At 42.0% G+C, this 25,424-nt stretch overlaps 1 protein-coding gene across 4 annotated transcripts; it reads left to right on the top strand.

Moving 5' to 3' along the window:
* The first annotated feature begins 64 nt into the window (after positions 1 to 64).
* On the top strand, positions 65 to 24,737 carry pacsin1b (protein kinase C and casein kinase substrate in neurons 1b). Of its 4 annotated transcripts, XM_035148599.2 has the most exons (12): positions 109 to 219; positions 7,458 to 7,655; positions 7,989 to 8,115; positions 14,519 to 14,644; positions 17,199 to 17,355; positions 17,443 to 17,678; positions 18,787 to 18,942; positions 19,673 to 19,848; positions 19,923 to 20,043; positions 20,845 to 20,969; positions 21,367 to 21,563; positions 22,681 to 24,737. In XM_035148599.2, exons 4-12 carry the CDS (start codon positions 14,585 to 14,587, stop codon positions 22,788 to 22,790), a joined length of 1,338 nt encoding a protein of 445 aa, XP_035004490.1. In that variant the 5' UTR covers positions 109 to 219; positions 7,458 to 7,655; positions 7,989 to 8,115; positions 14,519 to 14,584; the 3' UTR covers positions 22,791 to 24,737. The 4 variants fall into 4 exon arrangements, with proteins under 4 accessions (XP_035004482.1, XP_035004511.1, XP_035004490.1 ...); XM_035148620.2 differs by lacking the exon at positions 7,458 to 7,655 and having other exon boundaries at positions 94 to 219; XM_035148591.2 differs by lacking the exons at positions 7,458 to 7,655; positions 7,989 to 8,115 and having other exon boundaries at positions 65 to 219.
* The last annotated feature ends 687 nt before the right edge of the window (positions 24,738 to 25,424 follow it).

Genomic DNA, 25,424 nt, shown 5'->3' with positions numbered 1-25,424 from the left:
TTGGCGCCATACCTTACAGCGTTTGTTTTGAAAGAGCTTCCGGGAAGTCATGTACTCGTCGTGGTTGCCTTGACGCGAGCAGCCCGGACCATCCCCCATCTGGCGGCTCCTCTCAGAGACATTCACCGGCGGTGAGAGGACGGAGGCTGAGGCTGCTGATGAAGACAATGATCACATTTTAAACAACGCACGCAGGAGCTGGATTACATCTTCATCCCGGTATGTGTCTCTTTCTATTCCGTGTCCACTGCTGGTTTGTTGTTGGTCCAATGGGTTTATTCAAAGCTTCTTATATCGCTGAACGGTTACGAACCCTGTCGATGAGAGGAGGCATCTGTTAACCACTGATGCTGCAGAGGAGACACGATTAAAGTCCATGATGTTAACAAATGAATCGATTTGAGAAGGAAAGTCTGAGGATTAAGTCTCATTTTGGCTTCATGTTTGCACAATAACAACCAGCAGTTTAGGGTGAGATGCAGGAGATGCAACTCAAACCACAACCAGACTGTAAACTCCTGCTTTGTGACACCTCTAATACAAAATAATGCAGTGCAATGTCAGTTTGACTTGTGAAAATTTGCATTTAGCAGCATTTGCAGTGTGGAATAAAGCTGTGATGCAGAGAGGAGCCGGCTCAGGCTGCAGCAGGGCACAGGGAGGGATGATGTCCATAAAGTCCCACAGCTCGTCTGTGCAGGGGAAATCCTGTGTTTCCTCCACACCAGCACATTTCTCTGATTTATGGCCGGAGTAGAGCAGCTGGTGGTGGATCAGGTCTGAGCTGCTGGGAAGTGTCGACCTCCATCTCTCACTGCGAGCGAGCTCTGTCCACGGTTCTGAACTCTGATGGACAACCGATGCAGCTTAAAACCTCAAAGACACACAAGGAGCACGAATTGACTAAACATAGAGACACCAAACGACTTCAAAATATATGAAATAGCTGCAAAGAGACAAAAGATGAACACAAATTTACTCAAAACTAGAAAAATGATATTAAACAGGTGCAAGGACACTCAAATTACCCACAAGAAGACACAACAAACACCTGAAAGACAATAAACAACATTAGAAAGACACAAAATAACAAGGCTAAGACACAAATTTTGATACTAAATGACAACAAAATACAAAAAAAATTTCAAAATTGAAAAAACAGCTACAAACTGACACAAAATGATCACAGGAAGAAACAAAACAACAAAGAAAAGACACATAATTAACAACACAAAGACACAAAACAACAATGTAAAGACAAACAAACCAAACAACAATAAAGTGACTTAATACAGCTACAAAATGACACACAATAACCACAACAACACACAAAACTACGAAGAGATACAGAAGAGCTACAAAGAGACACAAAATGATGACAGGAAGACACAGAATAACAACAAATAGACACAGAAGGAACAAAAAGTGTTAATACTTTGATACAAAATGACCAGGAAACAACGACAAAATATGCAAAACAGCAACAAAGAGACACAGAATGACCACAGCTACACAAATCCTCTCACTCAGTGTGTTTGCAGACTGAATATAAATCCCCTCCAGTAAATGTTTGTTTAGATGAAATCATCTCGTCTCGTTTCTGTTCCTCGAACTCATCAACCTGCAATAACGTGACTAGAACAAACACTCTGCTGCTTTCAGGACCATTTAGAAACATTGTGAGTCAGTGAAGTGTTTTTCTCATGAAACACAAACACAGTCATCCCAGTGCTGGACAAACTTCTGCTCTATTTCCCGGAAATCTCATCGCTGAGTGGATCCGTGTGTGTCCCTGTTTTTATTTGAGCGGGTGTCTAATTGGTTTAATTCATGTGACAAATTAGGAACACTCATTTCATTTGCTGCCCTCCTGTCTGTTTATGGAGGAGCAGTGACAGATGAGGTGTCATTGCTAATGCAATTAATTAGACTAAACCCTAAATCCTGTTTTTTTTTCTTTCTCTGTATAAATAAATTTGACCACGTTATTCCCAGCGGGGCAGAGACACAACAGTTTGCTTTCAATTTCCATTTGTTCCTACAAGGCTGGCACGTGACAGCTGGTGCTCACCAGCCCCTCCTGACATTAGATAATTGAAAGAAAGCGATTATTCTTCTCCACACGTCCCTTTAGCCTTTGTAATGGCCTCAGACGTCCACCGCTTCACGTCTGGGTTGAGGTCAGTGCAAATGAAAAAAAACATTTTTTATCTCAGCTCCTTTTGAGAATTACTATAATATTTTACAAACTCACGCTGGAACGTTTAACTTGAAAATATGTGTATAAATACTGGCTCCAAATCTAGAGAAAGTTAGTGAAATATAAAATATATTCTATATAACTAATATTGTATTGATTAAAACGTTATTTTATTTGAATGAATGATGCATGTCATTTGGTTTAAGTGCTGCACTTAAGTCAGGTGGTTGGGGAAACCCTGATGGAGACGTCATGTGAGTCTGCTCACGCTGACTTCAGGCACCGGCTCCAATGAGCTTCGTCACGGTTCACACTGTCGTCATTATTATGGACAGAAAGGGTTTTATCTTCCAGTGTCATCGAGTTTCCATCAAGTCTGTGTTCGACTGGTTATGCTTCTTTCAAAACTTTCAGCAGTTCATTTGATTTCATGCATCGTTTCAAATCAAAAGACTTTGAAGTTATAATTAATGTTAAATGAGCCAAAGTTTTGTATTTATATTAAAGTAATGAGATAAACGTAATTCCACCATTTCTTTATACAATCCTCGTATTGTATGTAAAATCAAAGACGGAAGCTGATGATTAACACGGTCGAAAGGATCCTACATCCAGGATCAGAGGCTCGTCCTTATCAGCCGAGTGGTGAGAGAACTGGGCTTTTGGCTTTGGCTCGAACTGGAAGGTAACTGGAGCCTGAGATAGGATCCTCTCAAGGCATCATGGGAAAAAGGCAGGGCTGCATTTCCTGAAAGGCCTCAGGGGTCTGCACCCCATGGTCCTGTCTGTCCAGCTGATACCACACATGAATAGACTCGGGGCTTTTTCACTGTGTGATGGTGCGATTCTGTAGGAAAACTGTCAGAGGTGTCGTTATGTGGCGGTTCAGGATCAGATAATACGTAAGAAAGCAATCGTTTTTTTTTGCAAATAGACATAAAACAAAATGATGATAATCTGTTTACTTCTAGAATAGTAATTTGGACTTGTCATTATCATACAAACACTCATGTCTTTGGATCTATAAATAATACTATACACACATTAATGATGCAGTCAGCTGTATTCACCACAAAGACAAAAACCTAAGCAACCAACTGCAGAGTTGACAACCTGCTTCATAATTAGATCTGCATGCACATGACCAGCGCATGTGAACGCTCATGTGATATGCATGTCCAGGTGTGTTTGAATGACGGAGAGATTTCCTCTGATTGATATGGACGGAGATCATTTCCATTTTAACAACAAAAACATGCACCAGTGTGGACGTAACCTTAGAAACACCCGTCCAGACACTGATTAAAAATCCCTGCTCGTGTGTCTGACTCTGCACCGAGCCGACAGATCCTGAATCAGCAGAATTTAATAAGCAGGTTTTAGCAGCTTCATGCCAACACACCCTATGTATTCAGCTCTTATATTCTGAGCTTTAGCTGAGTCCAGGTCTCTAGAGAAGCTATAGTGGCCTAGGTTATGAAAAAACACGAAAGAGCCTCTCTAGAGTCAGTTTGGTTTGTCTGCTCTGGGCTACTGTAGAAACATGGCAGTGCAACATGGGCGACATCGTTAAAGATGCTACTGTAGATTTAAAGGTTTCAATCTCAGGGAAGAAAAACACAACATATATTAATTTCAGTTGATTATACACTAATGAAAATGTAATTATGAATATTATATTAATTTTTCTACCAATAGATCCCCTCAAATAACAAACTACACAATAAACCTGTAAGGCCTCTTCTAATATTTATACACTGTCTTCATTTTTAATTACCTGGTTGCTGCCAATTCTTCAAAAGCACAGATGGTTCTGCTGCCAGACAAACTGAAGTCTCACCCTTCAACCGCTTTGGTCGTTAAAAGTCAAAAACACATTTTTATTATTGTCATTACAGACTAAGTTTCAACGTGCCTCAGCCTCGTGTGTCTGCTGGTGAGCGTTTCAGTCAACAAAGTGATTTTCGTACAAGTCGTTGTGGGTCCGCGTCACGTGTCGTGCATGTTTCCACTTTGCGGAGCGTAATAAATCAGTGCGTATCTCCGGGGCATCTCTGCAGTAGAGATGGTGCATCGCAGAAGCCATCTCGCAGGAACAAGGGAGGCTATTAGAAGTTGTTGGCTGCAGGTTTGCCTTGGTCCTCCGAGGCTCCGGCGTGTCAGATTTATGGTGCCGGTGAAGTGCTTCCCAAACAAATGAGGCGGAAGGAAAGGGAGCTTGATGCTGCCGTGTTTCAGGTGCTGTGTGCAGGTGTTAATGTGATTTGGATGTTGATGATTATTTATTTTCCCGAGTAATAGATCGGTAATTTGACAGATTCAAATGACAGATAACAGTGAAAACACAGTCTCTTCAAGTTGATGGGCCTGAAGATGTTGTTTTTTAATGGCCTGTGTTGTTCCATGAGTCTAAAACTTCAAAATAATTAGTTTATTATCATACCAAGGACAAAGGAAAGCAGCAAATCCCACAGAGAAGCCGAAACTTCGGGAAACCTTCTAGTTTTGTTTGCAAAAACGTCTTAAAACGACACATTTTCTATCAATTGACTGATTGATTGACCCTTTAGGTTGAAGATGCATTCGTGTATTGATTACAGCTGCACCCATTCCAACCTGTCGTTTGTTTTAGGATTTCGAGTTACCCAACGTGGATTTAAAGAGTGAGGAAAACAAGCTAAATACCAATTAAACACATCAAGAAAAGAAGTTAAAGTTTGTCAACTGTTTCAGTTCAGATTGTGTCAGTATTGATGGATTTTTGTGTGTTTGCCAATGCAATAAAAATACGATATTTAATTTATACCTCGTACCTGCATCCTGTTTCCTGTGAGTGGATCTCATTTCCAACAGCAAGAGGAGTTTTCATTCATCAGAACAACAACTGAGGCTTTTTGTGTAATGTGTTTGTGGTTGAGTGTGTGTGTGTGTGTGCGGGCGTGTGTGTGTGTATGCACCTCTCATAGCTTTTAGCAGCTGCAGTGAATGAGTCGCTGCATCTCGCCCTCAGAGATTCCTGTCTTGTATCAGCTTCCCTCTGTCCGGGGCTCAGAGTGTGTGTCAGTGTGTTTGTGTGTGTTTGTGTGTGTGTGTGTGTGCACTGTGTCTCCAGCAGCTGAAACCAGGGGCTTCAATAAATGCCCTGTCTAGTCCGCTGCTCTGCACTAGGCATCAGAGAAAAAAGAGGTTAGCGATTACAAAACAAAATGGGATGGAGCGCAGTGAGCACAGAGGTCCCTCCACACTCGTCCTGGAATATTGATTGAATTCTTTTAACCCTGGAGAACAAGAAATTGGTTCTTTGTTTCCAATCGTTCACATGCATACAAATGTCCCAGCCAAGTCTCACAGATGTGAGAGACAAGAGGAGGTGGTCATATAAAGCCAATGATTGGTTGATTGGTTCGTATTGCATCAAGTAGTCTATCCATTTGAATGGAGATGTTGATTTTGTTGCCACTGGAATATTACTATGGTTTTACCACCAGCAAAATGAACATCCTGAACATCCAAACATTATATCATTTGAGGCGAAGACTACAAGTAATCCTGTGACTCACTTCAGCTTCTTTTCCTTGAGGAAATCTTTCACACCTGTTAGTTTGGTTCGGACTAAACTGAAAAATCCAAAGATCCAGACCAAACAAGCAGATAGAAATTACATAAATAGAATATAAAGTTAGAAAATGAAGAAATACAAGAGTAAAGGCTACTGTGCAGTGTGTCAAATATTTTCTTGATTATCTATAAATCTTTCTGATGTATATAAAATGGAAGAAAATCATGAGGAAAAGGGCCCATTTAACTCCCGACAGTCGAATGTGACATCTTCAGTTCTTTTATTTATCTGTTGAGCAACAGTCAAAAGACCATTATGAATCATCTGTGATGAAAGAAAGCACCAAGTCCTCACTCTCTGGAGTTAAAGAATGATTATTTATTTATATCAAATAGTAGCTGATTAGTTTTCTGTTAATTGAATAATCAATTAATCAACTTACTGATGCAGCTTCAGTCGTCAAATATTTGTGTCTATGGTCGAACAAAAACAAGATTAATGTGTATATAAGTAAAACAGTCACTGAACTTTATAATATATTTAATTTAATTTCCATGGAAACCCCATATTTCCATCACGCAGAATGCCTGATCATCTCCTATAGGACGAGGAGCAACACCAGTCCTGCAGCGTGCGCACTTGTCGTAAATTACTTCCTGCAATAATAGGACCAAACACCGGGGTCAAATGAAGTTAGGCCTGTAGGGAGGAACATGATTAGATGACACACAGATGGCCCGTACTGAGGAGACGAGCATCTGTCTGCGTGGAGAGACAAGTGGCTTCATTTCTTTCAGGACTTTTCAAGGATTCCAGGGGACAGGAGAGAGTCATGGCAGCGTGTTGTGTCCTCCTGTTTGAGGCTCGTGTCGTACGATGATTGGAGAAGAGATCGGCTGCTTCAGCTCGAAGCTTGTGGCCAATATAAGAGGACACACACACACACACACACACACACACACACACACACACACACACTTTGTCTGCTCTGACTCCTTTTATTTTCAGCACTGCACCTAATTACGAAAGAGCTTTGTGGATTTGTGTGTTGTTGGGATTCATTTTCATTTCTGGGAAAAAATTAAATCCTCCTGACCTAACTGTGGTTTTCTTTTTTATTTGAATCCCCGGGTGGAGCAAATCTGTATTGATCGAGTGAATCAGTCTGTTTCCTAAGAAAGTAGGATTACGTAAAGACCACAGGGACCACTTGTTGGAAAGATGTTGTGTGGGTCAGGGAGGAACACATTCATTTTGGTGCAGATCTGGTGAGATGAGTCGGATCCAGGAATCCTGTTCCCTGCTGAGATCAAGGATTTCCCAGCAAAATCAACGAGGCAGCTGTTGTCAGCTCTAGGACTGGATAGAAAGACTAAGTCTACATCCATGCAACCATGTTGTGGTTTGAAAAACGTCCTGCTCAAACTGAAACTGTCCACATGAATGTTTTGGCTCTGTAATCCATGTCCATACTAAAACGCCAGAACACGGGACACGGGACCACTCATGCACTCTGGGCCTCTATAACAACAATGTGTCCTGCACATGTAAACAGTTGTTTCATTGTAAAATGCAGAATTTAACTACACAGCAGCTGTTAGCAAAGACAACAAGGTCAGGAACTCTTGTAAGAGATTATCCATGTTGCGTTCTACACTGGTAGCTGTGGCTAACGCTGGTTGTTTTCTTGGGGAGGAGGCAGAACAAGCTTCTTGTGGAAGCTGTGGAAGCAGGAAAGAGGACGGAAGATGGAAGCCATGAGTTGATGGGCAGTGATGTGCCACCGAAGGGACGCCTACCGGCCAGTGGTGTGGTTAAGCATTGCAGCAGCTGAGTAAAGGTTGGGTACCACCTGATGACATCAGCTCTTGGCCGGTTACACAGTTACCTCATCAGGTAACCGGAGATTGCACTCCAGCAGGTGTACGGTGCAAGCACGGATATTAATGAAACAATCCGGCATGTTTAGGGGAATGATATCTGGGAATATGTGCAATTTGGTGCTAATCCAAATAAAAATCTAGTGATTTTAAATCCGACCCCTTAAGGGCTGAGGTATTGTACGTGGTTACAAGGAATGTGTGTGACAAGGGAGAGCCCTCAGTCTCCACCCTTCCTTGCAGCTAGCTAATTATTGATGGTCTAATACGCCTTCTCAGGGATCTGTCAAAGTTCAGTCTCACAGTGTGTGTGTGTGTGTGTGTGTGTGTGTGTGCGTCATGGTTGCAGGTGAGCAGAGACGCTCTTTAACTCTCGGTCTCAGGTGTCGATTCTCCTTGAAGCTGTCAGACAATTACTGGAAGTGACGCTGTCGAGGACCGAGCGGCCGAGCACCAGGTGACAGACCAGGTTCCAGGTAAAACTGTTCCTCTGATCTGTAATGACACGTCTGGATGTTTGCTTCTTACACCGCTAGAGTTAAGTTAGCAGCCGCGAGCTTCCTTCAACTGTCTTCTCTTTGTTTTCCAAGTTCTCTGACACTTAACAGACGATGCAGCTCTGAGTTGAAAGTTACCACAGTGGAGAAAATCATCTCAGATTCCGTTCACGCAGACGTCGATCTTTGTCTTATCTGACTGAGGGTATGGATTTGTTCTCGGTGTCTTTTCTGTTTTGCGTAACCTTGAACATCCCTGGAACATTTACACAAATAAGAAGCATCCAGCTCCCTCTTTTATTTGTCTTCTCACTCTGCCGTTGCTCATCTGAGTTTCTGTTTCCTCCGCAGTCACCTTTTGCGCTCGCTGATCAATTTGGCATTGATTGCACTGTAAACGGCTCTAGCTGATAAAAACAGGATTGTTGTACACATGGGTTAGTCAGCGTGTGCTCAGCAGTTGTATTCTTGAAGCTACATGAATAGTTCAGAGAAAAAGGAACGAGATTCAGCTTCCCCACCGTCGGGCTGCCGTGGATTTGACAAATAGGTTTTCAGCTGCTTGATTTATATTTCTTTTTACAGTGCATTCTCTCGTTGGACTCTCTCTTCTTAATACAGTTACACAGGTTTATATCAGGGAAATGCACAACAGCACCACTTCTTCCACTGGTGGTTATTAAGCAACACCACCCGAGCAGCAGAGGGATGTTTCAGCATCGCTTCTTCAATGATGATATCACATCTGTTGATCTGTGCAGATTCTCACAGTTCCTCCTTCACATTTTTATTGTCCTGCAACATTTGTTATTCGCAGCCGAGATGACAGATGAGGATGCAGGGTATGTTTTTCAGAGCTGGAATTGTTTATCCTTTGTTTATCGCAGCAGTATCAGTGGTGATATTATTCTCTGTGAAAACTGGGGATAAGCGTATTGATTCACAACATAAACACACAATAACACCACATTTGAAATGAACTCTCCCACTGCTGTGAAGGTCAGATTGCTGTGTAGATTAGAGCCCGAAGAATTTATCAGTGGGCTGATACAAATCAGCCGATACGAACCTTTCACAGACATATTGGGTTCTGCTTTTATGTGAGCAGATATGAAAACCATTGAAAAATGCAGAAAAGATGTATCTGTTATATTTACGTTAATAAATTACGTTTAGTTACTTAATTCAAGTTCTATATATTTGGTTGTATTCTCTATATTTATAGTTATTTATAATATAGTTTGGTTAAACTGTAAAATATCATGACGTACGGTGCGTAAAACACACAAACTACACGCAGTCAGCGGTGCAGCTCCCTTACATCACCCTCTTTGTTTCATGATCTAATTGTGTTGAAAATGACATGAGATTACCTCAAACCTTAAAGAGTTTGTCCGTGTGAGTCGGCTCGGTCGTCTCACCTATCTGTTTACACAGCAGTGTGAATTATTGATGAATGTGCCTCTATATATAGGAGCTGAATCTGATGAGGGCAGCAGCAGCATCACACCTTGTCCTGAGGGAAAGAAAGTGCTGCATTTTGAAAAATGTGGCCGAGATGTCTGTTTGTGCCCCGAGGGTAAATCCACGGACACTTGGAGAGGATGTGCGTCTTGGTCGTGGATATTTGAGGATAAAAAACTTCAGGACCGTAGATATAAAGACGGATGACATGACAACTGTCGCCAAAAGTGAAGCCAAAGCCGTCACGGTAGCCCCCTGGTGGCTGGCTGCAGTATAGCTCATAAACCCTGTCTCCTCCAGGTTAGCGGATGGGACAAAACCAAAAGAGTTTAGCTTCACGAGATAGTTTTCTATTACTTTATGTAGTTCTCATGACACTGATGTTTGTTCAAGTGTTCATGTTTCTGATAAGTTTGGTTTTAATTTGTTATTTGATGCTATAAAAACATAATGATTGACAGCGGAGACTGAATGATGATTGGGTGAGTGCATGTATTTGCGTTACCTCGCTACCTTGACTCCACCCCCTCAACACCAGTGCAGATTCCAATTGTGAAAGATGGCAGCTTTTGTATCTGGGATATTCTGGCTTCATTTCTGGACATGGGGAGGAAGCGGAAATGCGTCGTCCATCTTTATTTACAGTTTTCCTCCATTAGACTGTCCTCCACTTATATTGTTATAATATATCTACTTAAGAGGACTCTGTAAAAATATAGATATACTGGTGCAAATATGATATTTGAATGTTGGCGTTAAACAGTACTTACAAGAAAATAAGTGATTCTTAGAAAGGTATGATTAATAAAAACTGTAGTTGAAGAAGCCAAGAAATCCTGACTTTTAAAAGAAACTTCTCCAAAAACACTGGATCCCACAATGCAACCAAACGTCATCTTCATCCTCCTCATCCTCACGTCTGTCCTCCTCCTCACCTGCAGCAAACTGCTCGGAGAGACGATCAGTTAAAAGAGACAATCTGTCGTCCCCTGTGGTCTCACGGTGACGGTGGGGTTGTCAGGGAGGTCACAGTGACCGACGTCTCCCTCTGTTGTTCTATAGCAGTTTTTAGAAAAGCACAGGATGTGTTCGATAAGGGCCGAGCTTTAAAATGAGGAGAATCAACCTGGTGAAACGTCTCAGTAACTTCCTTCTTTCTTCTAACAATGGTTTTGTTCATGAATCTCATCGATTTATACATTCATTTGTCTCGGTGTTTTACTTCTACGTGCCATAAAGTTGTGTAGCTTCACTTTTGATCTGAACTTTATGACCAGTTGTGTAATTATTAATCACTTTACGGCTGCCGTGTCAACAGCACAGACCTGCTCTCTGACCTTTCGTTCTCAATCTGAACCGTTCAAGCTTTATCTGTCCCAGAGTTACCTCCGCCCTTCAAATGCTCCACTTGATATGTCGTAACCTTCCATTACTTTAGTCTCCACCCGGCTGGAGCCTGCCGGAGGAAACTGTGGTGTATTGACATGGAGGAAGTTTAAGTCTTTAAGCTTTCAAATAACATCCTGGTAGCACCGGAAAACTGAGATCAGCCGCCCACTTATAATACTAGTAATAGGTAACCAGTCTTCAGAGTTGGAACTTTTGATGGAGCTGCAACTCTCTCGCTCTGCTCATTGAACCCCCGCACGTCCACACTACAGCATCTCACCCACCCGCCCTACTCCCCCCTTTAGCTTCCTCCCCCTGGCCTGCTGCTCCGTCTGAGCCTGTCAGCCAAAGCACCACAGGATTATCCCTCGCTCATTGAGAAAAAAACACACACACACACACACACACACACACACACACACACACACACACACACACACACACACACACACACACACACACACACACACACACACACTCAGTCTTTTCCTGCAGAGTGCTCTCTGGGCCAGCAGTCCTCAGATCTGAGATCAGGGTGACCGGCTCCTCTTCTGCTGCTGTGCTCGCTGATGCTCCAGCCAGTCAGAGAGGACGGCGGTGAGCAAAACCAAAAACGTATACAGGAGAGGAGGCGAGGAGGAGGAGGAGGCGGAGGAGGAGGAGGAGGAGGAGGAGAGGGGCTGTCTGCCAGAGGAGCCCACGTGTCTCTTTTCTCCTAGCTGTAGCCTTAGCCGCTGTTCATGGAGGACCAGGGGTAAGCTTTTGTTGCTTTCTGCAGAGGGGCTGCGTTCTCCCTCCTTCTCTCTCTCTCTCTCTCTCTCTCTCTCTCTGGGTGCGTTGACGGCCTTTTGTCTCCGGGGTTGTGACTCTCTTGACGGGTCGATGCTGCGAGGTTGTGGTGATGTGTTTTTCTTTTTGTTTTTTGTATATCTGTGCACTTGTTTCAGAGGGATGGGGGATTCCTGGTGCTCTTGTCTGTGAGGATGTTGAGGCTGCAGAAGAGGAGACAGAGTCAAGAACGAATCGAAGAAGGGAGAAGGGGCTAAACCTTGGATGGTGCTGCCAATGTTTAGGGGGTTTTGTGTGTGGATGTGGATGTGGGCGTTGTTTGTCTACATTGAATAACTCTCTGGAGAGTCTCCTCCAAATCAATCAGAAATACAGTCAGATTCCTGTGTCTGTCTCACTTGTTGGTTGTGATGAAAAGTGGAAGAAGCCAGTCAGCGGTTGTCTTCCTGCCTTTATCTGAAGCTCTACCCTGAACAAAAGCCCCCTCTCTGCGTGTTGCTAATGGATTAACCAAGCATGATAAACACCCACTTCTCCACCCCGCGCTCCACGCTACGGTTGGTTTTGCCCAAAGCTCTCGGGTGAGATTTCCTCCGATTGACTGGATTTTTAAATATTTTCTCATCACTTCATTGTGAAAAGTGTTGATCCATCCGTCGGTTCACGTTTGACCCAAATACCCACACAGCTCCGGCCCCTCCCCCTGACCTCCTATCACAACACAGCCCTGCTCCTTCTCGCTCTATTGTTTTGTTGTGGTGTCTCTTCTGGATCAAACTCTTCTTCATCCGCAGCTTTGTCCGTGTCAAGGTTTTTTGTCGATAAGGAGATAATAACAGTCCGTTACTAATCAAATAACGGTTTAAGTTTCGAATTTGCCATAAAAAAATAAACAAATCAAACAAAGTCAAACCACCAGCACCACAAAACCTCACTAATTAACATGTTACATATATTTCTAATCAGGACCAAAATCCCTTTCAAAGTTTTCTTTTACTTCAGATTAAACAAAATGATCTTTTGAGGATAATTTCCCAGCAAACTATGGATTGTTAAATGAAGCAATGAAATTAGAATGAGTTCCAACCACTCACAACAGATCCTGATCAAATTCTCAAATTAACCATGTTGTTACCTCGGCCAAGGAGGAAATGTTTACATCTGCGTTTGTAAATTTGTTCATTTTAGTTTTTTTAGCAGGATTATACAAAAACTACTCCACCAGATTTCCATGGAACTTGGTGTAAGGGGGAAACAGGGGCCAAGAAGGAACCCATTGCATTTTGGCACTTTCTTTAACAGTGCATGACAGGGTGTTTTATTTCATTCTCACTGATTTCCGGGGGGAATAATTCATGGATCTTCAGATGTCAGTCAAAATATCATTTCATATCGTATTTGAAGAACAATACAAAGATGTTACAAGAATAAAACAGAGACTGGTCATCTCCTACCCATTATGATTTGAACACACTTTGTGAATCTGTGACAGTTAAATGGTTTAGTACCTTCGTGAAATTGCTGTCAGGCTCTTATTAAAGTCTGTCTGTGTCTTTTATGACATTTTACTCTGAGTCTTTGAAATCATATACTTCACTGCCATCTTGATCGTCTTTGTGACTTTGAAAATCAATCAATTTACCTTTTTTGTCTCTTTGAGGTCCCTCTGTGGTTGTTTGGCACCATTTTGTGATCGTAATTAAGTACCTAAAGTTTATTTACCTTCCCCAGAGCAAGTGACAAAGTGTTATAAACAAATATGAAACGGTTTTCTAACACTACAAAGCACAAGGTGAGATAAAGGCTGATTTCCATCTCTTTTGTTTCTTTGTAGACATTTTTCTTTTCTGAAGTAATTTTCTTTTTCAGCTTCTTTGTGGTTTTGCATCTCTTTGTAGTCACAGTGGTTTGTTTTGCACCTTTTAGCTCATTGGTTTCTACATTTCTTTCTGGTCATTTTGTGTCTTTGTAGTCGTTTTCCAAAACAAACTGTCTCTTCAAAGATGACCTCTTGACCTCCTGGGCCCAGGCACAGCAGCCTGTTCAGTCAAACATACAGTAGATGGATGAGTAGGTGACGCAGGGAGGTGGACAGATTGATCTGATCGTTTTCGATGAAGGAAAAACACACAGTTAGCCAGTCGGATGTCTGTGTAACGTGAATAAACTTTAACTTAACATCATAATTTGCGTCCGAGTTGCATCAGGTAGATTTTCATCTGCAGTGGTTTTGTTTTACGTTTTAATTGAGAGACCTGTAGCAGCCAAAGTTACAAATATGTTCAGTCACAAAGAATCTGGGCCATGAATAGAGGTAAATTATCGAATAACCTTCACTTGCATTTAGCCGGCATGGTTAATTGTTTCCAAGCATTTTGCATTTAAAATTTCACGTGCTGCTTTTCCCCAGTTACATAAATACTTCCCCTCCTCTAATTAGGATTAAAACTGTGACGTTGTGATCACATGAGCTGCAGGAATAATTACTCAGTCTGGAAGTGATGCGACGAAACCAAAAGATGAATAAGCTTGTTTGTTTTTTACAGCGACATGGACCCAGACACCTGGTCTTAACATGTGGTCTCCGTGAGATCCGACCCCGAGACGCATGCAGGGCCACATGTTAATGCCAGGTTGTTCTTATAACCAGATTCATCAGCTCAGGAGGTGTTTAATGCGTCTCACGTCTCCGTCTGTGTTCACACTCCTCCGTGCTCATCTTCTCTTCTTCTCTTCATAGTGCATGAGGAGCGTCACTCTGCTGCAGACCGCCACAGCCTGAAGCCTTCCTGCCAAATCTGGGACCATGTCTGGGGTGTTCGAGGAGCCCGGCAGCCAGGAGGAGACCACAGACAGCTTCTGGGAGGTGAGGCAGCAGGCGGGGGGGGGGGGACACCTTTTTTGACAGATTAGACCTGACTGGGAGCTGACGCTGCCAAGTGATGAACTCCCTCTGAACCTGCTCTATCTGGGGGGGGGACACATAGATGTCATTCATCAGCTGCGTGTCGGCACAGATTTGAATGCACACGTCTGTATGTAGCAACAGCTTCATGGTTAGTGTGTAATCACATACACAGACCTCGGAGTCTGATCTATTCACAACACTCACCTGTAGCCTAGTCAGAAAATAAGGGAAATGGCTGATACGCGTCACTTGATCCTCAGACGTTGTGTCTGCGGGTCTCGAGGAGTCTGAACTAAGTTTCCTCAGGTCTTATTTGTCACGTCTCTGCCCTTATTGGGATAGTTTGACGAGGTTTTGATTTGTCGTTGTGTCCTTGTTGTTTGAGTTGTTTGAGTTTGTTATTTGCTGCAAATATTTTTTGTAACATCCAGCATTTTCCCTAGTGTTTACTACTCCTCGTGTTTATATGACCAGGTTTTTTTGACCTTGCCTTTGCTTCTGTGGGTTTGGATACCTCTGCACGATTTGACTGTACCTGTGTACTGAGCCCATAACTCTAAATAGAACTGTGTATGTGACCTGTCCCCGTGTGCGGTCTGTATTTGGGTTGTCTGCCTTGACATTAGAAGGAATAAAAGACATTTATTTAATTAAGTTCTTGAAATGTTTCCCTTGCCTGACAATAACATTAATTAAATAAAAAATGTTCGATATTGTTGTGGGCAGATATTAAACATCTCTTATTACAAGTGAGACTTTGTCAGTCACATAAGGAAAGAAAGAAGTAGTAGTGTATGAGAAGCAGAGCGAAGGGAAAACTTGCTTGAAAAATGATTTAATCATCCATCAAAGCCGAGGCAGAGTTTTGTCGATTGAATAATTGATTATTTGTTTGAGCTTGTGTGTTGTACGGGGGTTTCTCCCACAGGATTACATAACCAACAACATTTTTCAAACACATATAATTTTGCTGTAATTTGAGTTCCCAGAAGTCTTTTCATTATATATGAGAGCTGGAGACTGTTCACAGTGTAAACACAAACTGGAGAGACACTGTAGCTGCATGTTGGGACACGCTACACGTGGGATGGATTTACTCCGCAGTAAAACACTTCTCTTCACACACGTTTTCTCCTCAGACTCGACTGTGTGTGTGTTTTATCCTCATCATGTCCCTTTAGCCGAGGTGTCTGCTCTCAGCACACGCTCACTACATCACAGCCGAGCTGCTGCAGTGCCGCCTCGGCTAATCGCTGACTCGGCTCTGCTGGAGCCCAGAGCTGCTGTGGAACACGTTTAGTCCACGTCTGTTGAGGGCATTGTTCCGTGAGGAGCAGGTAAACATGTAGTTTTCTTCCAGTGAAGACGCAGCAAAGATTTTCCCCTGTGTCATAAGGGTGTGAGATGGATGCAGTGAGCTGTGGTTGGCTCTGTATCCGGGCAGAGCCAGCAGCTCTCTGAGAGGCTGCTGCTCCTGCGTCCATGGGGTTATAAATTATATGAACTTAAAGGGGTAGGTCACCGAAAAATGGAAATTTACTCATCATATACTGGGTGAAGAGTCCACAAAACACAATCCAATCCAAAACCATCCTTCTTGCCCACACACCCCACTGACATTTATGGCATTGCAACTCCCACACACACACACACACACACACACACACACACACACACACACACACACACACACACACACACACACACACACACACACACACTCAGTTTATTCAGTGCATCACCTGCAGGCTGAGACGAGACAATAGCAATAGCCATAATCTCCATAACATTATACAAAAATCCACATTCTAATTTCCAAAGCAGCAAATATGATTTTAAGAGAGAGCATGAATAACAATTTAGGAATTCAGATTTTCTCAAATCGACCCCGACAGATTATCTTTATCTTCAAGCACAGTTGATAAATTGATTACTCGATCAAAAGAAGATTAAATTGGCAATTAATATATATATATATTTAATGGCTCTGTCTTGTGCTCTTGGACTTTGTTATGCTTTACATCGATGACACTAATCTAATCTTCAAGCAGGAAGTGAAAGTACTTTAATTCGCTGACACAACTCTCATGCTGCTCCCGTTAATATGATGCAGCAGCCTGTCGACTTATCTCAGATCAGCTGCTCTTCCACTTTCTTAAGTTTAAAAACTCACACAGCACCTCTCACGCTCTTTAATTAACAAACAGGTTTTGTTGCCGTTGGTCACAGCCAAGATAGACTTCATGCTAAGCTACTTAACACACAGATGTGGAAGTGATATTGATCCTCTCATCCGACTCTCAGAAAGACGTCAATCTTTTCCTTCATCATATTTGAGGAGCGTCGAACAGTAAATCAATACCTGACCTCAGATCAAATACCAGGGCAGAGCCAGAGGCCGAAACCGTGCAGCGACCAAAGAGAAAAAACAAATGAAACATGTGAAACTAAAAACAGCTAACGGTCAAATAAAGTTACAGAAAGAAAGAGATATTGTTTTTTTTCCTGTCAGGTTGGAAACTACAAACGTTCAGTGAAGCGGATCGACGATGGTCACCGGCTCTGCAACGACGTGATGAACTGCATCCAGGAGCGTGCCAAGATCGAGAAGGCCTACTCGCAGCAGCTGACCGAGTGGTCCAAGAGATGGAGACAGCTGGTGGACAAAGGTGAGACGATTGCGACGTCTGGAGGTCGTTTGCCTTGATTTAAAGCCTCAGTGTTTTTGCTCATCCCTTCGTTCCTCCGCCGTGCAGGACCTCAGTACGGCACGGTCGAGCGCGCCTGGATGGCGGTGATGACGGAGGCAGAGAAGGTGAGCGAGCTCCACCAGGACGTGAAGAACCATCTGATCAACGAGGACTTCGAGAAGGTGAAGAACTGGCAGAAGGACTCGTACCACAAACAGATGATGGGAGGATTCAAGGAAACCAAAGAGGCAGACGAGGGCTTCAAGAAGGCTCAGAAACCGTGGGCCAAGAAGCTAAAAGAGGTGAGGGAGTGAGGTTTCACTGATCCGCCCATTTTTAATCCTAATGAAAAACAGGTTCCTGAGTTCGTTTTGAATGTTTGAGGTTTTCTGCCACGAGTGATGAATGAGATTTGTTGGTGGTGTTGACAGTTTTGAGAAATTACCGCAACATTGTTTCTGAGATGATGTGTTGCTGTTGACTTTCTCAGATATAATTTTTTGGAGCGACAAATTACATTTCTTTACAGTTGCTGAGTCACAATTCTCAAAAGTGAGTTTTCATAAGAGCAGCACAGCAGCCGTCGATGTGACTGAACTCACTTTTTACTTTGAGACAAAACCCATTAAAAATGAATAAACTGTTTTCTCGACAAAGTAAGCCACCAACCAACACTCTCATTCCATTTTGCATTTTTACATACAATTATATGCAATACAAAATTACTATAAGTTAGACTGTGATTCACTACATCTAAAAATAACTCAACAGTCCCTTTAAATTCAATCAAGCTGCACCGATATCGGTTCTGCAAATATGACGGATTGTTTTCATCAAAATCCATGAATTATTCTCTGAGAGATCGATACATATGTAGAAAAACACCATATCTCTCAATGTTAAAGAAAGAAGATGTGAAAGAAATCCAGATCCGCTCCAAAATTGAATGGCTCAAACATCATCCTTTAACTAAGGTTCATGGAAATCCGTGCTGTAGTTTTGGCAAAATCCTGTTTTCAAACAAACAAACCAACCAACAAATGGCCAAGGGGGTGAAAATTCTACTTCCTCGTCATAGTTAATCAATTAGTCGATCAATGGAAAAATAATCGGAAGCAAAAGTACAAATACATCCTCGTTTCAGTGTCTGGATTTTCTGCTTTTCTTTGTCACGTGTTAGTTAATTGAATCTTTGAGTTGTGCACTGTTGGTCAGACAGACCAAGACATTTGATGAAATCTTTCACACTTTTCATACATTTTAAAACCAAATGATTAATCAGTTACTCTTGAAAATAATATTTAGTTGCAGCCTAATTTGATTTATGCTTGTTTCATGTATATTTATTTATTTTCTCCACATATATCTTTCATACAAAAAGTTTAATTTATGCTGTGTCTCCCGCTGCAGCTGGAGGCTTCCAAGAAGTCGTACCACATGGCCTGTAAAGAGGAGAAGCTGGCGTCCATCAGAGAGGCCAACAGTAAGGGCGAGGCCTCGGTCGCAGCCGACCAGCAGAAGAAACTCCAAGAGAAATTGGACAAGTGCAAACAGGATTCACAGAAGGTGAGAACTGCAGCTCCGACAGATGTGTGGGATCCACTTCACGCAACAGCTATTTTTTCAAAAGAACAAGTCAAAGCTCAGTGGCTATTTAAAACAAAATGTACAGCTGGTTTTTAGCTATAAAGGCAGCAGGGGTTGAGTCAGCGTAAGATTGTTATCTCCCCCCCTCACTGCTTCCACACGAGCTGTTCTGTGGTGAGGTGGACTCTGATCCTCAGTGACGGCCTTCACCTTCACACTCATGACTTAATCTCGTGCTTAAAGACACATTTAAGGTCAACACGCTTCACTTTTGACCCCAGAGATGGAAAAAAAGGAAGACGTGGTGAAGTACGGCGGCGGAGACGTCTCACACAACAGAAAGCACGAAGGCAAAAGCCACTAAACAACTACGAAAGACACACAACAGAAACACAACTATAACGTCAGTCAGTTGTTGACAATGAAACGAGCAGAGTTATCTACTGTGGTCAAGTCATGGATGTCTGAGTCAAGGAAAGAAAAGACAATTTACCGCAGTAAAGTAAATCTGTACGTTTTCACTCCTGCTGTAATTGTGTGTTTCCGTGTTGTGGCTTTTACTTTCTCGTTTTCTGTTAATGTGCTTGTATGACAAGTCCTCACAGCCGTTAAAGGTTTAGACATTAGTACAAATAAATGACCAATCACTTGTGAAACATTCGCGGTCACGCTGTTGAGCGTTCGTTTTTTGTTTCTGTCGTAAAACAAGGCGAAGGAGAAGTACGAGAAGTCTCTGGACGAGCTGAGTAAGAGCACGCCTCAGTACATGGACAACATGGAGCAGATGTTCAACCAGTGTCAGCAGTTTGAAGAGAAGAGGCTGAGCTTCCTCCGAGAGGTGCTGCTGGACGTCAAACGCCACCTCAACCTCACAGAGAACCAAAGGTCCGAGACGTTCAAAAACCACCAAGACGACGAAACCCGCTCAAAACTCACTCTGAATTCTTTTTTCCCCACAGTTATGCTACAGTATACAGAGATCTTGAACGCACCATCACGTCAGCCAGCGCGGAGGAAGACCTGAAGCTGTTCAGCAACATCCACGGCCCCGACATGCCCATGAACTGGCCCCAGTTTGAGGTACAGAAATGTCTTCGCAGGCTCATGAGTACAATGTGAGGACGTGATATCGTCCCTGGACACCTGCAGCATCCCGTCTCATGTGCTGCCAATCACACGTGTCACATTTGACATGTTTGACAGGAGCAATAAAGATGAAGATGAGAAAAACACTCAGCTTTAACACAACAGTAAATATATAAAATTACCTTCATGTACATTATAATGTTATTTTTGTTCAGAGAGTTCAGGTTAACGGCCATAACCAATTTCTGGTGCTATTGAATTATACATTATACTTACACATTTGTTATTTTGTTATTATGATTCATGGGCGGCTGTGGCTGAGGGGTAGAGCGGTCGTCCTCCAACCACAAGGTCGGCGGTTAGATCTAGTTTTTCCCATCTGCACGCCGTAGTGCCCCTAATAGTTATTGGAAGTCCCTTTGGATAAAAGCAATTTTGTTTATAAAATAATACTAGTGAGGGTATTTTAAATAAAAGAAACAACACAGCAACACAACAAATCACTAGTTTTAGTGTATTTACTTTTTCCTAATAAACAATCCCCTGAATAAATGGCCCTGTTCACACCTGGTATTAGAATTTGTCCTGAATGTGTGATCGGATCTCACCTCCCATGCTCCATATGCAAATAATCACGTTTCATTTCTGCTTGCAGAGACCAAATCATGTCGCTAATTATAACAACAAATATATGTACACAACCTACTGAATGATACACGGTTTCACTGATTCATTGAGAAATAGTTATCACTCAGGGCAGAAATAACAAATCTCAATCCAATGGTGTTTTCACAGGAATACAACCCAGATCTTTCCCACAGCATCTCGAAGAAGGAGAAGTCAAAGAAAGGCAGCGATGGCGTCATGCTGACCAACGTCACAACAGCAGTGGACCAAGTTCAGGCTGAAGACCGCGGAAGGTAAAACATATTCACTTTTATACTTTGTGTGTCTTGTAACATTTCTGATTCTCCAAATGTGAGCTTCACTGTCTGATACAGATTTAATATTTGTAAGCTTCTCGAGAAAAATGTAATGGATTTCCTTCTTTTTATTTAAAAGTATTTATAAATTATCTTTTAGGAATAGAAAATACTTTGCTCACATGTGCAAAAAGTGCTATAAAAGGTACTTTAAAAACACAGCATGTCACATCATATATTACTATTAATAATGAAAGCAATACCTGTGTAAATCTTTGGCTATTAAAAAGAACAAAAAAAAAACTACACACTGGAAAGATTCAATAAAACCTATAAACTGGCAGTAATGAAATATATAAATGGTTAATTTTCTGCTGAACTGTGTTGTGTTCAGTGTCAGCAGCTACGAGAAGAACCAGGCGTTCACGGCCTCCACAGAGTGGTCGGACGAGGACCAGACGGCACCGGACTCGGGCAACGACACCAACGGAGCCGTGAACCCCTTCGACGAGGAGGCGGGGACGGGCGTGAGAGTGAAAGCGCTGTACGACTACCACGGACAGGAGCAGGACGAGCTCAGCTTCCAAGCAGGTGAGAGTCGTGCCCGGGGACTCCTGACGTACGCTGACGGTCACAGGGTTGATCCCGTCACGCGCGTTGAATCGCTGCCTCAACAGTTTCCACTCAAGCCATCGTTTAGTTTCCAAGCACGGTTCCTATACTATATACTATACTGTATATACACTAGACTACGATTCTGACACTGATCCAGCTGAATTGCAAAAGCAAAACAAAAGCTATAACCAACATAAGCAAAATGCAGTTACATGAAATCAGGAGAAATATCCAGCTCCACTAGAGACGAACAGAATCTTAGTGTTTTGTCATATTTTACCCAAGAATAAGGTTTTAAGGATTTTTGAAGGACAATGAAACAATAAGAAGCAATAATTTAAATTTAAAATATATATAGAGGTCAGTAGAGCAAATTCCACTGCTGAGGCCCAACAGTCCCCTTCCTTTCAATCAAGCTGCACCAAATTACACACACTCATAGATAGCAGTTCCCTAAATGTGCCTTGTTATTGTCATCAAGATCCCTTAATTATTTCATGAGAAATTCCCAAAAATATAAAAAAGAAAGTGAAGATGAGAGTATTTCATCAAAAAGACCAGTTTCACAGTCTGAGGGAAAGTCACGAATCCAAAACTCGTGGAACCAGAAGCGAGAGCAAACATCAGGGAACAGAGCAGGAAAGAAACTGAAGAGAGGAACTGGGAGGACTGGGAGCACGAGACTAAATACACAGAGGACGATTGAACACAGGTGAAACACATCAGGAGTGGACAGACACACACAGAGGCAGGAAATGGGACAAAGACAGGAAGTTTCAAAAAAAGCAAGAGAGAAAAACTTGACAAAGTAAAACAGGAAATAATAAGTTCAAAGTCCAAACAACTGGTGTATAAATCCCAAAACCCAGTCCAAACAGAGAATTTTAAAAAGTCTGAGGAAACAACCAACAACTTCAGCAGCTTCTTGGAGTATGTGAAAATATGTAGAAGCATTTCAAATTAAGTAAAAACTTAACTCGACTTAATACCCTCCTCTTCCGTAGATTTATTTAAGGATAAACTGAAGTCCCACATGTTTTTTATCATGTGATTTCACCCTGCCGCACATCTCTGTCTCCTCTCATCGATGAAGGCGACGAGCTGATGAAGCTGGAGGAGGAGGACGAGCAGGGCTGGTGTAAAGGTCGTCTGGACACCGGCCAGCTGGGTCTGTACCCGGCCAATTACGTGGAGCCGGTCTAACCTGCTCCAGCTGAGGACGCTTGTCTCGTCGGAGGGGACAAACCCAGACTGAACCGTCCGGTCATGACCGCACATTGCCAGAGACTTTTCAAAGCAAAGCTTCCTCGTGCTCTCGAGGCTCAGTCGCCATCGCAGCGCTCATCACAGACGAGACTGAAACCGAATCACCCACAGACTCCGCAACCCAAGCAAAAACATCCGAGTTTCTTTTTGTGTGTCGCTGTGTTTGATTTCAGCTGTGATGCTAACATGCCATACAGTATGTCCTCTCATCTTATTGATATGGTGTCGTCACTGGTGCCTGGACAGCGGGAACGAGCCATGCATTGTGCATTTCATGTATATATTCTAATCTCTTTTTTTTTTTTACAGTCTGGATACTTGTACAGTTTTCTTCCTTTGTGAAATATTTACATGTTTAGCTTCATGGGAATAGTTTGACAATTTTTGGGGGGAAATGTGCTCATTTGCTGTTTTAGATGAGAAGATTGACACCACTCTCGTGTCTGTGCGATAAATATACATCAAATCAGTTTTCATACAACAGTCTCCTTACTTTGAACATGTGCTTTTCATTTTCCATAATTTATTTTTGCCACCGATCTTTGCTATAGTCTGATATTTTATGTGGTGTCTGTCCCTGCTTTTATTTATACATGAAATATATATGAATTTTATTTGCTGCCCATCTTAACCAGGATTCCCCGGTAGAAGATACATACATATATCACTCAATTAGACCTTCCTGATTAAATAACGGCAGCACGGTGGTGCACAGTATGGATGTTCTCCGTATGTCTGGACCTCATCTCAAACTGGTTAATTGGAGACTCTAGATTGACATATCTGTTTGTCTTTGTTGGCCCTGTGATGGCCTGACGCCCCCGTCCCTTAAAGGATAAAGCCTTGTAGATGATGGACTTACAAAAACTTCTGAAATTGGTCCAGTAGATCGTCTCCGCTGGCAGCTTCAACACGGTGGGATGGGCTCCAATGTAATCCAATGGGGCAACTACGACAGTCCACAAAATGTCCACAGAAACTCATCAATAAAATGCTCAAAAGGTTATTCTGGATCTTTGCTAAGGGTCTGACAACATTACAAGTGTTACTTAGCTTAGCTTAGCATAAAGATTGGGAACAAGGGAAAACAAATCTTCTCATCGAGTTCAACTGTCGGCAAATGAGCGTAAATAAGCATAATTCTCAAAAATGTTGCTCTATAAATTTAGTCGTTTTTTGCTCCATTCCACAGCGTATCACTGTAATTGGAAAAACGAGATAAAACACTTCGCCCTCTGTAAAAAATACAAAACAACCTCCCTGCAGTTTCTCTTTCTCAGCAGAACTTCTCTTTGAAATGGAAATAGATTCTCCACCACACTTCTGCGAGGATTGTTTACATTAGCCTCCGCTCCCACTCGTCTACGACAACGTGGCTGTTCAAACTTTTCTCTTTCATCGACTCGCTCCTCCTGTTTTGTTCCTACGTGAGTTAATAATTTAGACGCCCACAAAACCTGCCCGGAAAGTCACACTCGCTCACGGCTGTATTTGTATGAAGATTAGCCTCATCTCACAACAAAAGTTTTAATTTGTCTTTTCTTTCTACTTCCTGCTGAGACCTGTTTGCTATGAGTGAATGCTACTGACTGTGTATTATCGGCTTCCGGCTCTTATCTCTGTGATTATGTGCATGCTGATGCTCCCCAACACTGTTAACCGCTCTGATCTGAACTGATCCAGTGCATGGCCTCCATTTGTTTCCACTAAGTTATTCACAGATTATGGATTAAATTAAAATTCTCATCGGGATAATAATGACGATGATTATAATAATGCCATTGATTTGAATTGTAATCAGTTTCACTGTGTTCTAAAATACTGGCTGTATTACACTGGAAAGAGAAAATTGTTGAATCAATAAAAAAAAAAAAACACTGTCAATTGATACCACACAAATTAATTGTTAAAATTAAGTTTATATTGACACAATTATTAACTTTGGAAAAAATCTAAATTCATTTGTTTTTAATCTATTTTTTTTACTATTTCCTTTTTTTCAATGTACAAACCTTTGTTTTTTGTATTTTTTATTGAACAACAATCTACATTTTAATCAGGAAAACTAAATCAAATCTTTATTTGTTGTCTTTTTTAAGTTGGTAAACAATTTTAGTTTTCTAGTGTACGTCTTTATATTTAAATATTTGGGTTTTGGTCAGAAAACCTAAATCAAAACTTAAAGGTTCAGTGTGTAGAATTTAGTGACATCTAGTGGTTCAGTTTCACGTTGCAGCCCACCTCACCTCACCCTCCCCTTCCAAACATGAAAGAGAACCTGTGGCAGCCTTCAGTTGTCATAAAAACTCAAAAGGTGTTAAGTTTGTCCAGTCTGGGCTACTGTATAAAGTATGTATATATAAATGGCCCATTCTAGGGTAAAGAAAACAACAATTTGTACAATTTAGATGAAACAAACTAGTGAAAACTAGTTATTTTATATTCAATTTCTGCCAATAGATAATTTCCACCTGAATCTTACACACTGGACCTTTGAATGAACAAAGATTAGAAGTGGATGTGTCAGTGCTCTACATGTCATATGAGACCGGTTCCGTTACTCTTGGTAAC

This window comes from Hippoglossus stenolepis, chromosome 3, assembly GCF_022539355.2.
Source record: "Hippoglossus stenolepis isolate QCI-W04-F060 chromosome 3, HSTE1.2, whole genome shotgun sequence".
NCBI lineage: Eukaryota > Metazoa > Chordata > Actinopteri > Pleuronectiformes > Pleuronectidae > Hippoglossus > Hippoglossus stenolepis.
Note: the sequence above shows the minus strand (reverse complement) of the source record. Positions and strands in the feature narration are given on the sequence as shown.